At 36.3% G+C, this 15735-nt stretch overlaps 2 protein-coding genes across 2 annotated transcripts; both read left to right on the top strand.

Moving 5' to 3' along the window:
* The first annotated feature begins 2633 nt into the window (after positions 1-2633).
* LOC133872998 (E3 ubiquitin-protein ligase PUB23-like) lies at positions 2634-4034 on the top strand. Its single transcript, XM_062310699.1, has one exon. The coding sequence runs from the start codon at positions 2719-2721 to the stop codon at positions 3916-3918; it is 1200 nt and encodes a 399-aa protein (XP_062166683.1). The 5' UTR covers positions 2634-2718; the 3' UTR covers positions 3919-4034.
* Positions 4035-10781: 6747 nt separating this feature from the next.
* On the top strand, positions 10782-12180 carry LOC133872921 (E3 ubiquitin-protein ligase PUB23-like). The gene has a single exon (XM_062310582.1). The coding sequence runs from the start codon at positions 10868-10870 to the stop codon at positions 12065-12067; it is 1200 nt and encodes a 399-aa protein (XP_062166566.1). The 5' UTR covers positions 10782-10867; the 3' UTR covers positions 12068-12180.
* Positions 12181-15735: the final 3555 nt, after the last annotated feature.

Raw genomic sequence — 15735 nt, 5'->3', positions numbered from 1 at the left:
AATCTTTGTAGATGATGCCAATTTATTAGATAAGTTCATGACATTTAGTGTTTGTTTGAATAGCATATATGATTGAGATCACTCAAGATCTAGTCATGTTAACAAAAGATATATTCAAAGATAGCACAAAATATTTTATATATATATAAACTACTAAATCATGAATACACACTACAAAAAAATGTGCAACTGACCGCGTGTCTACTATAGTGGTTACTGTAGACACGCGGCCAATTGGCCACATGTAATGGAGACATGTGCCTGGTGGTATAAGAAAAACAAGTGGCCGCGTGTATTTATTTACACGCGGCCAATTGGCCGTGTCTATTTAATACACATGGCCAATTGTTTTTATCAAATATATATTAATAAAAACAAATTTTATTAAGGTTTTGTATATGGCCGCGTGTATTTTTTACACGCGTCCAATTAGCCACGTGTATAATTGGCCGCGTGTATTTTTTACACGCGTCCAATTGGCCGTGTGTATTTTTTACACGCGTCCATTTTACACACGGCCAATTGGCCGTGTGTATTTAATACACGTGGCCAATTGTTTTTATCAAATATATATTAATAAAAACAAATTTTATTAAGGTTTTGTATATGGCCGCGTGTATTTTTTACATGCGTCCAAGTGGCCACATGTATTAAATACACGTGGCCAATTGTTTTTATCAAATATATATTAATAAAAACAAATTTTATTAAGATTTTGTACACTATTGATAAAAAAATATATATATGTATATGTATATGTATAAGAGAATTGGCCACGTGGCCAGAATTTGTGTAGGTAGGCGAGCGGAAATTGTCTCGCGCGCCACCTAACCATTACTTTCAAAAAAAATTTCGTTAAATACTGCACGTGTTCTCTCTCTCTCTCTCTCTCTCTCTCTGTCACTACTGCACCATCGGCCAGCTCCCCGACCACTGCGTGGCCGGCCTTCCCGACTCACACTCGCTCTCTCGCTTGCTCGCTCTCTCTCTCTCTCTCTCTCCGTCAGTACTGCACCACTAGCCAGCTCCTCGACCACCGCGTGGCCGGCCTTCCCAACGTCTCTCGCTCGCTCTCTCTCTCTCTCACTCTCTACTGGACTTGCTTGTTCAGGTAACCACACGAGTGGTTTTCCTTTTATTTTTTTTCTTTTTCAGTTATTAATTTTTTTTCCTCTAAAAAAAAAGAACTAAATTAAAAATACAATCAATAATTTAAAAAAGAATTAAATAATTTTTTAAATTAAATAATTTTTTTTATTTTTTTTTAAAAAATAAATTGCCACGTGTACTAAATACACGTGGCCAAGTGGCCACGTGTATTGAGTACACGTGGCAGACTGTTAGCCGTGTGTACTAAATATACGCGGCTAACTGTCAGCCGCGTATACTGTAATACACATGGCACAGTGGCCGCGTGTATTTCAATACACGCGGCAAAATGTACATTTAGTTACGACCAGATCTAACACGCGCCGCACACGTGTCCAATTATACGTAGCAAACTGTTCGCCATGTGTACTGTGTCCGTACACGTGGTGAAGTGCATGTGGCAAATTGTAATTTTTTTTATAGTGACAATGCAGTTGAATATAAATTACCAGCAGATCGAATGCATGCAAAAATTAATTTTATAACAATTTTTTTTTTTTTTTTAATCATGGGAAGATATAGATCGATGACATGCAAGATGACTAGCTTGTTAGGTATCTGATTGTTTATTTTAATTGGATGACAAGTTTTCCATTTCTTTTTGCCAAGGCCAGGGGGAGATGACAAGTTGAATATGTAGAACCATTTTGATTTTTTTGAATTTTTTTTATTCTTGATTTTTATTTAAGAAATAAAATGACTGGTCGGCGCCGACGTAATTCTGGAAATAAATTAATGTTTCACTTAATATTATTATTATTATTATTTTTAGATCTCAAAATCTATGAGCGTAGCCGTCCATTTGCGTGGAATACTTCGTACGTACCAAAAAATAAAAAAAAAAATAGTGGAATACTTCATACGGCTACAACTTGCAATGGGGTTGACAAATACAACGTTGAATCATTGCCACTTAACCCTAATCATATTTAAATCAAGAAGACAAATTCAATTTATGCAACCGAATTCCCCATTTGAAAAAGCCAAGAAAAAGTGCAGCTTAATTGGCTAAGTAATAAAAGCCAAGGAGTGAGAATGTGAGATCTTTTCCACTAATGATTTTTTTTTTAAATAAAAAAAATCATATTTCGTAGCCTCTACTAGGTTTTGCCGGCAAGTGGACGCTGCTATTTTGTGTTTCAACAACACTTTATTTTTTTGTTTTGAGATGATGTGTTTACTGGTAGGTAGAAAATTCGGGTTTTATACCATGACATGATAAAAGGAGCTTTTTAAAAAAAAGCACGAGTTTGATAGAGATAAAAAAAAAAGAAAAAAAAAAAGTCAAAGGACGAGGCATGGGATAATACAGATGTACACGTACAATCCATGTTCTAATTAAAGTTCCTCCTTCTTTGGCCTTTCAAATTTCAATAGCTTGGAAAAGTCATCGTTCTCTCTCTTTCTCAACGCTCGTATTTTCCGTGTTTTGACTTTCTCACTCCTGGACTCCACGCGTATATAAAACCCACCCCTCTCCTCCCAACATCTTCAAACCAATTCACACAGTTCTCCTTTCAACCACTGCTTCCTAACCATTCTTCATCGACCGCACCTTTCTAAAAATCAATGGATGAGATCGATGTTCCTCGCTTCTTTCTCTGCCCTATTTCTCTTGAACTCATGAAAGACCCCGTTACACTCCCTACAGGAATAACCTACGACCGCGAAAGCATCGAAAACTGGTTGTTTTCTGGAAAGAACAACACCTGCCCACTCACAAAACAAGCACTTGCAGCTGATTGCGATCTAACGCCAAACCACACTCTCAGGCGATTGATCCAATCATGGTGCACCATGAATGCTTCCAACGGCATCGAAAGGATTCCGACACCGAAGCCTCCGATCAGTAAAATCCAGATTGCCAAGCTCCTCAACGACGCCAAATCTCCAGAGTTGAAGATAAAGTGTCTCCAAAAGCTCCGCTCAATCGCTTCAGAGAGCGCAGCAAATAAACGTTGTATGGAAGCTGCCGGTGCCGTTGAGTTCTTAGCGTCTATTGTGAGTTCAACAGTAGAAGAAGCTTCAAGCGGCGAAGCCTTAAGCATCCTCTACACTCTCCAAGTTTCTGAAGCCGCTCTAAAGACTCTTATTGGGAAAAACGGCGAATTTATCAAATCCTTGATACGAGTCATGCAACGTGGCAACTACGAACCTCGCGCTTATGCCGTTTTGTTGTTGAAATCCATGTTGGAATTGGCTGAACCGATGCAGCTGATCAGCTTGCAAACCGAACTTTTCATCGAATTAGTCCAGGTGTTGCACGATCAGATATCCCAGCAGGCCTCAAACGCCGCATTAAAATTACTAATCCAGCTTTGTCCGTGGGGAAGAAACAGAATCAAAGCAGTCAACGCAGGCGCAGTGCCTGTTTTGATAGGACTTCTTCTCGATTCGTCGGAGCGAAAGGCTTGTGAAATGATGTTGATGGCGTTGGACATTCTATGCGGATGCGCCGAGGGGCGGGCGGAGCTGTTGGAGCATGGGGCGGGGCTGGCTATTGTGTCCAAGAAAATTCTCAGGGTTTCCTCGGTGGCGACCGACAAGGCGGTGAGAATTCTGTTGTCGGTTTCGAAGTTCTCGGCATCTCCGGCTGTTGTTCAGGAAATGTTGCAGTTGGGTGTGGTGGCAAAGCTCTGCTTGATGCTTCAAGTGGACTGTGAGAACAAGGCTAAAGAAAAGGCAAGAGAGATACTTAAACTGCACGCTAGGGCATGGAAGAGTTCTCCTTGTATACCAAAAAGCTCTCTCTCTTCCTATCCATCTTGAAAGAAAGAGATCTAGCTAGAGGCAGAGAATTGTGACTTAATTTCCCTTTTTCTGTGTACATAATTGATTTTGTTCCACAAAACATTGATGAAATATAAGATCTTTGCAAATCACAAGCTGTGTTATTTTTCATTAATCGCTTGGAATTATTTTTTTTTTTTTCCAATTTCCTCATTTTGATTTTAGGGATAATTGGTTCTTATACAAATTGTTTGAAACAAGGAAATATGGCATGGGCAAAAACATATATACTTAAATAATGGGATCAGGATCCCCTACAGTTTCTTTAAGATTATAGATTCTCAAATTATGATAATTTATGTCGTTTGATGCATGGAACGGTATAAAAAATACTATCTATTAAAAATGTGACATGTTAACAATGAGAATTGAATATATTTTTATCAGGTAGTTACACTTTATGTCATAGAAAATCTTTGAGCAAAAAAATGTTTTTTAGTTTGGTAAAAAATGAAGCGTCCCTTCAAAAGTGAATAAAAAGCCTTTTGAAATAATTTTTTTTTGTTGCCTCAATAACATGTCATATCTTTAATATGTAGCATTTTTCACGTCGTTCGATGTAAAAAATGTCTAAATTTACATAATTTGAATATATAAAATTTCTTTGAAATTATAGAGGATAATCCTTGTACATGACAGTAATTAGCTCAATTAAACTGTAAACGTACTAATTATTTCTTTAATTTGGAGGATATTGGGATCGAGCCTTCCTCAATTTCTACGGTGTGCTTGGAAGTATGGCTTTAATGTCAACGGTCGCAGAAGAATGATATGCATCTTTCTTCTCCATTTTCATTAATTTAAAGTGATTACATGCCATTTTATGATTTTCCAGTCATGATAATATTTCTTTCAAAAAACTATATATTGTGCATGGAAGGTATATATGTCATTTTTTTTTTTCGGGTTTTCCAGATTAATTTTCATCATTGTCTCTAATTTTCACTAATTTATTAAAAAAAAAGTTTATAATATCATTACTGTACTCGTTATCATATTTATCTCACTCCAATGAAAGCTGTAAATCTCTAATTAGATATTATATTTTGTAAAGAAATTAAGGGTCAGTATTAATTTGGCCGAAAAGCGTGAGCGGTGACATTATACTTTCTTTAATTTCTCTTATCTTCATTTTCCATCCCAATTTTGTCTCTCCACTGGCGCCTGTACGTACGTATACGTAGGCTGTATTGTTGAAACCACCAATCTGCAGTTTGGTGGTTCTGGACTTTCCCAATTAAGAAAGAAAAACTGAAAAAGCACAAAACAGCCTTTAATTTGGACTTTCTCAAAAACCCGCGGTTACCGGCTCCTGTGTCCTGTTTTACACCAAAGGCATGCACAGCTGGAACATACTGTCACATTCTACGTAGCACTGTCACGACCTTGTCATTCATTATAAAAATTAAAGTCTCGATCATATTTTTCAATCGGCAATATAACAGTTGCTGCCTTAGCCAAACTCCTTCGTCGTTACCTCCACACTCACACCCACAATACCAATCACCTCCTCTCTTCTTTTGGCCTCCGGCAGAAGCCAAGGTGACTCGCACAATAACCTTCACAGAGATCCACGACCAAAGAATCATTGGGTCATAGATTTATAACCTGTCATTTGGTCCGTCGACTATCCAATGTGTAAAGTGGGAGATTGATGTGAATACTACGTAGACTACCAAGTCAATTTTAATTTATATATGATAGAGTAAAAAAAATGTAACAAAGTTTATAGTACCTCTTAGCAAAAAATTTTCATATTAGGAAATTGAATGACGACATGTCGTCAATCACTTATTTATTTATTTTATTTTATTTATTAAAAAGAAGAAAAAAAAAAAAAGTTAATTAGAAAACCGGTAATTACCTACATATCACATGAAAAACGTGAATAGTAGGATGATGAGTGGTCCATGTGGATATGGATGGCAAATACTATTCCTACCGTCCGACTGGACTCCGCGGGTTTAATTACAACGTGAGAGTATTTTTGATGGCCGACGTCACCATTTATTACGAGATAAGTCATGACGCCATGCTATTTAATTTTATCTTCTTGGAGCACGTTTTCAATTGTTGTTCTAATCTCTTTGTGTGCGGAGCTTGAATTTTCAAAGCAACCAAATACTGTTCTTCACGAGGACTACTGTGAACTACTTGATTTGTAAGTTTTAATTTTATTATTTATAACAAGGAAAAATTCCCTGCTATGTTAACTCAAAAGTTTTTTCATGAACACGTACATTTAAAATAATTTATGGATGAATTAAGAACACCAACTTTTTATTTATACGATAAATTAGAGACCTTCAATTAAAATTTTACTTTAATTCTTCATCTAATATTAAAAAAAAAAATAGAACTTAATTCCAATTAGAATTCTATTAAGAGTTTCCTTACTGGAATAAACTACAAAACACCTTTAAATATTTGTGATTAAATAAACCATACTAAATTGCATGTGGCATATATATGGGACACCTATTAAATATTAGAGAATATATTACATTCAAATAATAATAATAAAAAAAACAACAAAAGAGAATATATACATTCTTCCACTTGGCCCACATAATTAGGGACGGAGATAGAAACTCTTATAGGCATGGCAATGGGCTAAAAAAAATTGTTGATTTCCCCCCCCCCAATAAAATCCGTCCCTACACATGCATATGATTCTATGAATTTCATTATGGTTTTGCGTACTTCAATTGATCATGACTTTATTTATCTTACTAAATATATATTTATAAAAAGCTCTCACTCATATAAGGAATGCCATATACGAATCATGGAGGTAGTGGTCAACAACGATGTGAAATTTCTGGAGGAACGTCCACATGCAATCAATACTAGCAGTAAAATAGTTGGGCTCGACGAGGGTTGGACAACTAAGGAGCTAGAAGAGACGAGCACGGGGGGAGAGAGAAGGGCTACAGATGGAGGAAGGGTGGGTTTCTGCTCTGATCTGGCAAGAGGGGATTAGAGGGGCTAGCGAAAGAAGAATTGGAAGCAAAAAACAAGAAAAAAGGCAGGGGGTGTCTTGGAGGGAGAACAAATTGATCAAGTAGTGGCTCGTACAACCCCGCCAATCACCATGAGTCTACTGAGTTAAAACTGTCGAGGGCTTGAAAACCTTCAGACTCTTTGTCAGATGGTAAAGGATAAGAAGCTCAAATTTTTATTTCTATGAAAACAAAAATACAACAATTTAAATTATAGTTCTTACAGAATAAATTGGAATTCGAAGGCATGTTGGTTGTGGATCTTATTGGAAGGAATAAAAAATATATATTGTGTGACATTATTTAATTATATTTAACAGTACATTTATAGTAAAAATATATATTGTGTGACATTATTTAAAATTTTAAATAATATAATAACAAATACACTATTAAATTTATAAAATGCAATAAGCTAGAACCATAAAGGGGATGGTCTTTCATTCATTTGACCTAATATTCGAATTAAGATCCCTCAAATTCTTTGTCCGAATTTGATACAATTCGGGCAGGTAATTGTGAGTGAGCATTTATGAGACCCACCTGACCAAATAAAAGTTGGACTGCCCAACTGCTTATCCGGTCAAGTAAATCTCATAAATACTTACTCACAACAACCTAATATTCCCTCTTTCATGCCTAATGTATTACAGAAAAAATTATGACAGATTCAATGAATGACATGTTTCACGTAATATGGGCAGTCATATCCAAATATTGCACTCTCATCCCCTGATCATACGCCTCAATCAAATACATTTCACAAAGAAAAAGATATATAATTAACTTTGACCCAAAATTAGAGACACATACCGAGTTTTTCGATGCACGTCGGTGGTGATTGCGTTGAATTCTAAGAGTCGTGCGTACGTCTTGGCCCCTTTAATGTACAGAGCTAGCTAGCTAGGTTGGAGTCCATGCCGTATTTCTTTACTTCCTTTTTTTTTTTCTTTTTTTTTTTTTTTTACAAAAAAAAACCCAACTTTTTATTTATTTCTCTAAACTTTAAAAAGTACGTTGGTCATAGAGTCCATAGTAAGCTTTGCCGTGCTGTAAAAAACATTGAAGATTTTTCAACGTTGAAGATTTAATTTTGAGTGTTTTATTAAAAAAATAGAAAAAGTAAAGTTAAATCTTAACTATTAAGAAAACCACAACACTTCTATTGTAGTTTTTTTTTACCATATGTCATATTAGACATTTTTGCATTTTTCTCTTCAAAATAATCTTCAAGCCATTAAAAAAAAAAAAAATTATTAAAAAAATTAAACAATAAAACTGAAAATACCAAAAAGAGGTTTTTTTTTTTTTTTTCTTTTTCTTTTTCATATTAGCCCTCTTGATTTTTTTTTTTTTTCAAATGGTTATTTATTTATTTATTTTTAATTAGGAGTGAAAGATTCATGGTTGGATATCGGATTCAAGTTATATCGAGACATGGTTATAAGATTATACATATAGGTTAACTATAATTTGACTCATTTAATTAAACGGGTCAGACACCTCAACTCTAACACGCTAATTTCGTGTTGGGTTCGTGTCATATAAAAAAAGGCCAGCCCTAATTTGACACGTTCTTTTTTTTTTTTTAATAACTTTAAAAGTATTTTGGAGAGAAATACAAAAGTTGCTCATTTGACACATTATAGTCATAAGAGAAGTCTCGATGTCACTTTTTAAAGTTTATAGCTTAAATTAATAAAACTATATATATATATATATATTATGAAAGTGAAAGTATAAAAGTAAATTCCACAAATTACTGCCACGGGTGCATGAACGTGATGGTCGGCTTGGTGGTTGACTTTCCATTAATCAGAAAAAAAAAAAAAAAAAAAAAAAAAAAAAAAAAACGGGCCCAGAATACAGATGAGAAAGCCAGTCCATACAAAAGTAGAAACAAAACATCCAACGACTACCAAGAAAATAATAAAAAGTGAAAAATCGTGGGTGGCCGAGCAATCTACGGATACGCGGACGACCAGCGATCTACGGCTATGCTGCTCTCACACGGCTTCTTAATCACAAAGAACGACTCGTACACTCTGCAAGTAGATCGAAGATAAGGACAGGTCACCCTGGGCCTGGCTTAAGAGTTGGCTGGTAAATGGCGATGGCGGCTTTGACATTCTGCATGTGGATATCCCTTACTATCCCCCTACTGTCCCACTGGGACGACTTGGGTTTTACCACGTGAGATGACTTCAATTCATGGCCGACAACTATTTATGACACAAGTCATCACATTTTGTCTTATACACAAGACTTCGATAGATGGTTGTTAGAGAAGCGGCCAATTGTAATTTTTTTTGTAGTGAGCATATATGATCGAGATCACTCAAGATCTAGTCATGTTAACAACAGATATATTCAAAGATAGCACAATATATATATATATTCCCTTTTTTGGTTAGGGATGGGAGTTTATAATATTATTTTTTGTTGAGAAAAAAAAAACTACTAAATCATGAATACAATGCAGTTGAATATAATTCACCAGCGGATCGAATGCATGCAAAAATTAATTTTATAACAATTTTTTTATTTTTTATCATGGGAAGATGTAGATGCATGACATGCAAGATGAATAGGATTTTTTTTTTTTTTTTTTTTTTTTTGAACGGGCAAGATCATGACTAGCTTGTTAGGTAGCTGATTGTTTATGTTAGATAGATGACAAGTTTTTCATTTGTTTTTGCCAAGGCCAGGGGGCCGCGGGAGATGACACGTTGAATTTGTGGAAGCATTTGAATTTTTTTATTTTATTCTTGATTTTTATTTAAGAAACAAAATGACTGAACGACGCCGTCGTAATTCTGGAAATAAAATATTGAATAAAACCGACTGTTCCCTCAACTTCTTTCCTCTACCTCCGGCTGGCTCAATGGTGTAACAAGCGACGCCCTCACCCAAAGGCCTCCTATTTTATAAATACCTAAAAGAAATGAAGCTTTTTATACTAAATTTGTACCAAAAAAATAAAAGAATATAAAAGGTCTTAGGAAAAATAATGAAGGGACGCCTTTTGGCATGCAATGAGAACTTAAAAAAAATATATATATATGTTTTTCAAAATAAAAATTGATAACATCCTATTTAAAATTGACAATGTCACAAGAAAGATTACCCACATTAGTGATAAAAAAAGAATTTAAATATGAAAACTTAATTAGTAATTTTGCATTTTAAATAATAGAATAACTACTTTTAAATAAATAATATATATATATATATATATTAAACATAGTAAAAATATTAAAAATAATGTCTCTCCTAATTTTTGTTTTATTTAGATCTCAAAATCTATGAGCATACCCGTCCTTTTGCGTGGAATACTTCATACGGCTACAACTTGCAATGGGGTTGATAAATACAACTTTGAATCATTTGCCACTTAACCCTAATCATATTTAAATCGAGAGGACAAATTCAATTTATGCAACCGAATTCCCCATTTGAAAAAGCCAAGAAAAAGTGCAGCTTGGCTAAGTAAAAGCAAAGAGTGAGAATGTGAGATTCTTTCCACCTTTTTTTAAAAAAAAATAAAATAAAATCTTAATTCGTAGCCTCCACTAGGTTTTGTCGGCAAGTGGACGCTGCTATTTCAAAAAAACACGAGTTTGATAGAAAAACATAAACTCAAAGGACGAGGCATGGGATAATACAGATGGACATGTACAATCCATGTCGTAATTAAAGTTCCTCCTTCTTGGGCCTTTCAAATTTCAATAGCTTGGAAAAGTTATCTTTCTCTCTTTCTCTCTCAACGCTCGTATTTTCCGTGTTTTGACTTTCTCACTCCTGGCCTCCACGCGTATATAAAACCCACCCCTCTCCTCCCAATATCTTCAAACCAATTCACACAGTTCTCCTTTCAACCACTGCTTACTAACCATTCTTCATCGGCCGCTCCTTTCTAAAAATCAATGGATGAGATCGATGTTCCTCGCTTCTTTCTCTGCCCTATTTCTCTTGAACTCATGAAAGACCCCGTTACACTCCCTACAGGAATAACCTACGACCGCGAAAGCATCGAAAAGTGGTTGTTTTCTGGAAAGAACAACACCTGCCCACTCACAAAACAAGCACTTGCAGCTGATTGCGATCTAACGCCAAACCACACTCTCAGGCGATTGATCCAATCATGGTGCACCATGAATGCTTCGAACGGCATCGAAAGGATTCCGACACCGAAGCCTCCGATCAGTAAAATCCAGATTGCCAAGCTCCTCAACGACGCCAAATCTCCAGAGTTGAAGATAAAGTGTCTCCCAAAGCTCCGCTCAATCGCTTCAGAGAGCGCAGCAAATAAACGTTGTATGGAAGCTGCCGGTGCCGTTGAGTTCTTAGCGTCTATTGTGAGTTCAACAGTAGAAGAAGCTTCAAGCGGCGAAGCCTTAAGCATCCTCTACACTCTCCAAGTTTCTGAAGCCGCTCTAAAGACTCTTATTGGGAAAAACGGCGAATTTATCAAATCCTTGATACGAGTCATACAACGTGGCAACTACGAGCCTCGCGCTTATGCCGTTTTGTTGTTGAAATCCATGTTGGAATTGGCTGAACCGATGCAGCTTATCAGCTTGCAAACCGAACTTTTCATCGAATTAGTCCAGGTGTTGCACGATCAGATATCCCAGCAGGCCTCAAACGCCGCATTAAAATTACTAATCCAGCTTTGTCCGTGGGGAAGAAACAGAATCAAAGCAGTCAACGCAGGCGCAGTGACTGTTTTGATAGGACTTCTTCTGGATTCTTCGGAGCGAAAGGCTTGTGAAATGATGTTGATGGCGTTGGACATTCTATGCGGATGCGCCGAGGGGCGGGCGGAGCTGTTGGAGCATGGGGCGGGGCTGGCCATTGTGTCCAAGAAAATTCTCAGGGTTTCCTCGGTGGTGACCGACATGGCGGTGAGAATTCTGTTGTCGGTTTCGAAGTTCTCGGCATCTCCGGCTGTTGTTCAGGAAATGTTGCAGTTGGGTGTGGTGGCAAAGCTGTGTTTGATGCTTCAAGTGGACTGTGGGAACAAGGCTAAAGAAAAGGCAAGAGAGATACTTAAACTGCACGCTAGGGCATGGAAGAGTTCTCCTTGTATACCGAAAAGCTCTCTCTCTTCCTATCCATCTTGAAAGAAAGAGATCTAGTTAGAGGCAGAGAATTGCTTGTGACTTAATTTCCCTTTTCTGTGTACATAATTGATTTAGTTCCACAAAACAATGATGAAATATTAGATCTTTGCAAATCACAAATGTGTTATTTTTCATTTTTCGCTTGGAATTATTTTTATTTTTTTCTTTTTCCTCAGTAACATGTGTCATATTTTTAATATGTAGCATTTTTCATGTCGTTTGATATAAAAAAAATATTTGAATTCACATAATTTGATAATCTAAAATTTCTTCGAAATTATAAAAAATCCTTGAACATGACGATAATTAGGTAAATTAAACTGTAAACGTACTAATTATTTCTTTAATTTGGAGGGATATTGGGATCGAGCCTTCCTCAATTTCTACGGTGTGCTTGGAAGTATGGCTTTAATTTCAACGGTCGCAGAAGAATGATATGCATCTTTCTTCTCCATTTTCATTAATTTAAAGTGATTACATGCCATTTTATGATTTTCCAGTCATGATAATATTTCTTTCAAAAAACTATATATTGTGCATGGAAGGTATATATGTCATTTTTTTTTTTCGGGTTTTCCAGATTAATTTTCATCATTGTCTCTAATTTTCACTAATTTATTAAAAAAAAAGTTTATAATATCATTACTGTACTCGTTATCATATTTATCTTGATCACTCCAATGAAGGTTGTAAATCTCTAATTAGATATTATATTTTGTAAAGAAATTAAGGGTCAGTATTAATTTGGCCGAAAAGCGTGAGCGGTGACATTATACTTTCTTTAATTTCTCTTATCTTTATTTTCCATCCCAATTTTGTCTCTCCTCTGGCGCCTGTACGTACGTATACGTAGGCTGTATTGCTGAAACCACCAATCAGTTTGGTGGTTCTGGACTTTCCCAGTTGAGATTTGAGAAGGAAAAACTGAAAAAGTACTCAACAGCCTTTAATTTGGACTTTCTCAAAACCGCTGTTACCGGCTCCTGGGCCTGGCGCCTGGCTCCTGTTTTACACCAAAGCACTGGAACGTCTAGAATCTATGGTTATCTAGTCAAAAGTACTTGTTAGTTGAAAAATACTGACTCACCCAAATAAACTTTTTCGGAAAAATATTTGGAACACTACTAAACACCCATTATGAACTCAATTGACGTTCTACGGAGCATTGCCACTGCCACGACCACGATCACGATCACGATCACGATCATCATCACGGCAGCGGCCACGGCTATGTCATTCACTAGAAAAATTAAAGCCTCGATCACATTTTCCAATCGCCAACAGTATAATTGTTGCCACCTAGGCCTGCCTCTTTTGTCGTTACCTCTGCACCCACACCGACAACACCAACCACCTCCTATCCTCCTTCGGCCTCTAGTAGAAGCCAAGATGACTCGCACAGTAGCCCTCACAAAGATCCACGACCATAGAACCATTGGATCATAGATTTACGACCGGTCATTTGGTTGATCGACTATCTCCGATGGTTAATTCATTCGGAGGGTCACGTGGTTTACATAAAGTGGGAGATTGGTGTGGATGCTACGTGGACTGTCACGTCAATTTTATGATTAATAAAATAAAAAAAATGTAACATTGATAGTACCTCTTAGAAAAAAAAAATCATATTTTTAGGAAATTGAATGACGACATGTCATCAATCACTTATTTATTTATTTGTTTTTTAAAAAAACAATAATTAATTAGAAAACCGGTAATTACCTACATATCACATGAAGCGTGAATAGTAGGTTGATGATGAGTTTGACATGTTGCATGGGGTCCGTGTGGATATGGATGGCAATACTATATATTCCTACTGGTCGACTACTGGATTCCGTGGGTTTACCACGTGAGACTATTTTTTATGGCTGGCACCCATTATTATGAGATAAGTCATGACGCCATGCTCTTTTGTCTTCTTGGAACACGTTTTCAATTGTTGTTCTAATCAATCTCTTTGTGTGCAGATCGAGCTTGAATTTTCAAAGCAACCAAATACTGTTCTTCATGAGGACTACTGTGAACTACTTAATTTGTAAGTTTTAATTTTATTATTTATAACAAGGAAAAATTCCCTGCTATGTCAACTCAAAAGTTTTTTCATGAACACGTGTAAAATAATTTATGGATGAATGAAGTGCACTAACTTTTTATTTATAGGATAAATTAGGGACTTTCGATTAAAATTTTACTTTAATTCTTCGTCCCATAAAAAAATACAACTTAATAACAAATAGAATTTTATTAAGAGTTTGTTTCCTTACTAGAATAAACTGCAAAACACCTTTAAACATTTGTGATTAAATAAAACATACTAAATTGCATGTGGCATATGCTACACCTTTTAAATATTAGAGAATATATTACATTAAAAAAATAAAACAAAAGATAATATATTACGTACATTCTTTCACTTGGCTCACATGATCAGAGACAGAGACAGAAACTCTTATAGACATGGGCTAGAGGCCAAAAAAAAATTTGTTAGTTTATTGGAGCTAATGGTCTATTTTTTTATTTTATTTTTACTTAAAAAACCTTTCGTTTTTAATTAGGAATTGAGAGGGTGGCATGCCCCCCACCCCAAAGAAATCCATCCCTACACATGGTACATGAATTTCTCTATGGTTTCACGTACTTCAATTGATCATGACTTTATTCATTTTACTAAATATATATTTATAAAATACTCTCACTCATATAAGGAATACCATATACGAATCATGGAGGTAGTGGTCAATAACGATGTGGAATTTCTGGAGGAACGTCCACATGCAATCAATACTAGCGGCAAAATAGTTGGGCTCGAAGAGGGTTGGACAACTAAGGAGCTAGAGGAGACGAGCACGGGGGAGAGAGAAGGGCTACAGGTGGAGGAAGGGTTTCCGCTCTTATCTTGCAAGAGGGGATTAGAGGGGCTAGCGAAAGAAGAATTGGAAGCAAAAAACAAGAAAAAAAGGTAGGTGGGGTGTCTCGAAGGGGGAAAAAATTGATCAAGTAGTGGCTTGTACAGTCCCGCCAATCAACATGAGTCTACTCAGTCGGCTTAAGAACCCTCGGACAGTTCGAGATCTTTGCCAGATGGTAAAGGATAAGAAGCCCAAATTTTTGTTTCTATGAAAACAAAAATACAACAATTTAAATTACAGTTCTTACATAATAAATTGGGATTCGAAGGCACGTTGGTTGTGGATCCTATTGGAAGGAGTAGGGGTTTAGTCTTTTTTCTGGAAGGATGCAAATTAAAGAAGGTGGAAATTCAAAACTACTCGCTACAGCACATTAACGCCACTATCACATTGGAAGGGTCTGACTTCTCTTGGAAATTTACAAGTTTTTTACGGCCATCCGGACTGGGCAAGAATAGACGAATCCTGGCAACTGTTATCCTATTTGATGTAAAGTCCAATGCTTGGCAGCAGTAACAGCTAGTAGGGTCCGAACAGTGGTCATCTTGGCCACAAGAGAAAAAGTTTCATGATAGTCGATCCCTTCATTTTGAGTATAACCCTTGGCAACCAAACGGGCTTTGTACCTTTCTATGCTCTCATCAGCTCTATACTTAATTTTATACACCCATTTGCAACCAATGGGTTGTTTGTGAGGAGGTAAATCAGTAACAACCCACGTGTAATTCTCCTCAAGGGCTAGGGCTGAGCAAATCC

The sequence above is a fragment of the Alnus glutinosa genome, chromosome 7 (genome assembly GCF_958979055.1).
Source record: "Alnus glutinosa chromosome 7, dhAlnGlut1.1, whole genome shotgun sequence".
NCBI lineage: Eukaryota > Viridiplantae > Streptophyta > Magnoliopsida > Fagales > Betulaceae > Alnus > Alnus glutinosa.
Note: the sequence above shows the minus strand (reverse complement) of the source record. Positions and strands in the feature narration are given on the sequence as shown.

Bases quoted from the DNA above. Each gene is read 5' to 3' on its own strand.
- LOC133872998 (XM_062310699.1), top strand. From the start codon at position 2,719: ATGGATGAGATCGATGTTCCTCGCTTCTTTCTCTGCCCTATTTCTCTT.
- LOC133872921 (XM_062310582.1), top strand. From the start codon at position 10,868: ATGGATGAGATCGATGTTCCTCGCTTCTTTCTCTGCCCTATTTCTCTT.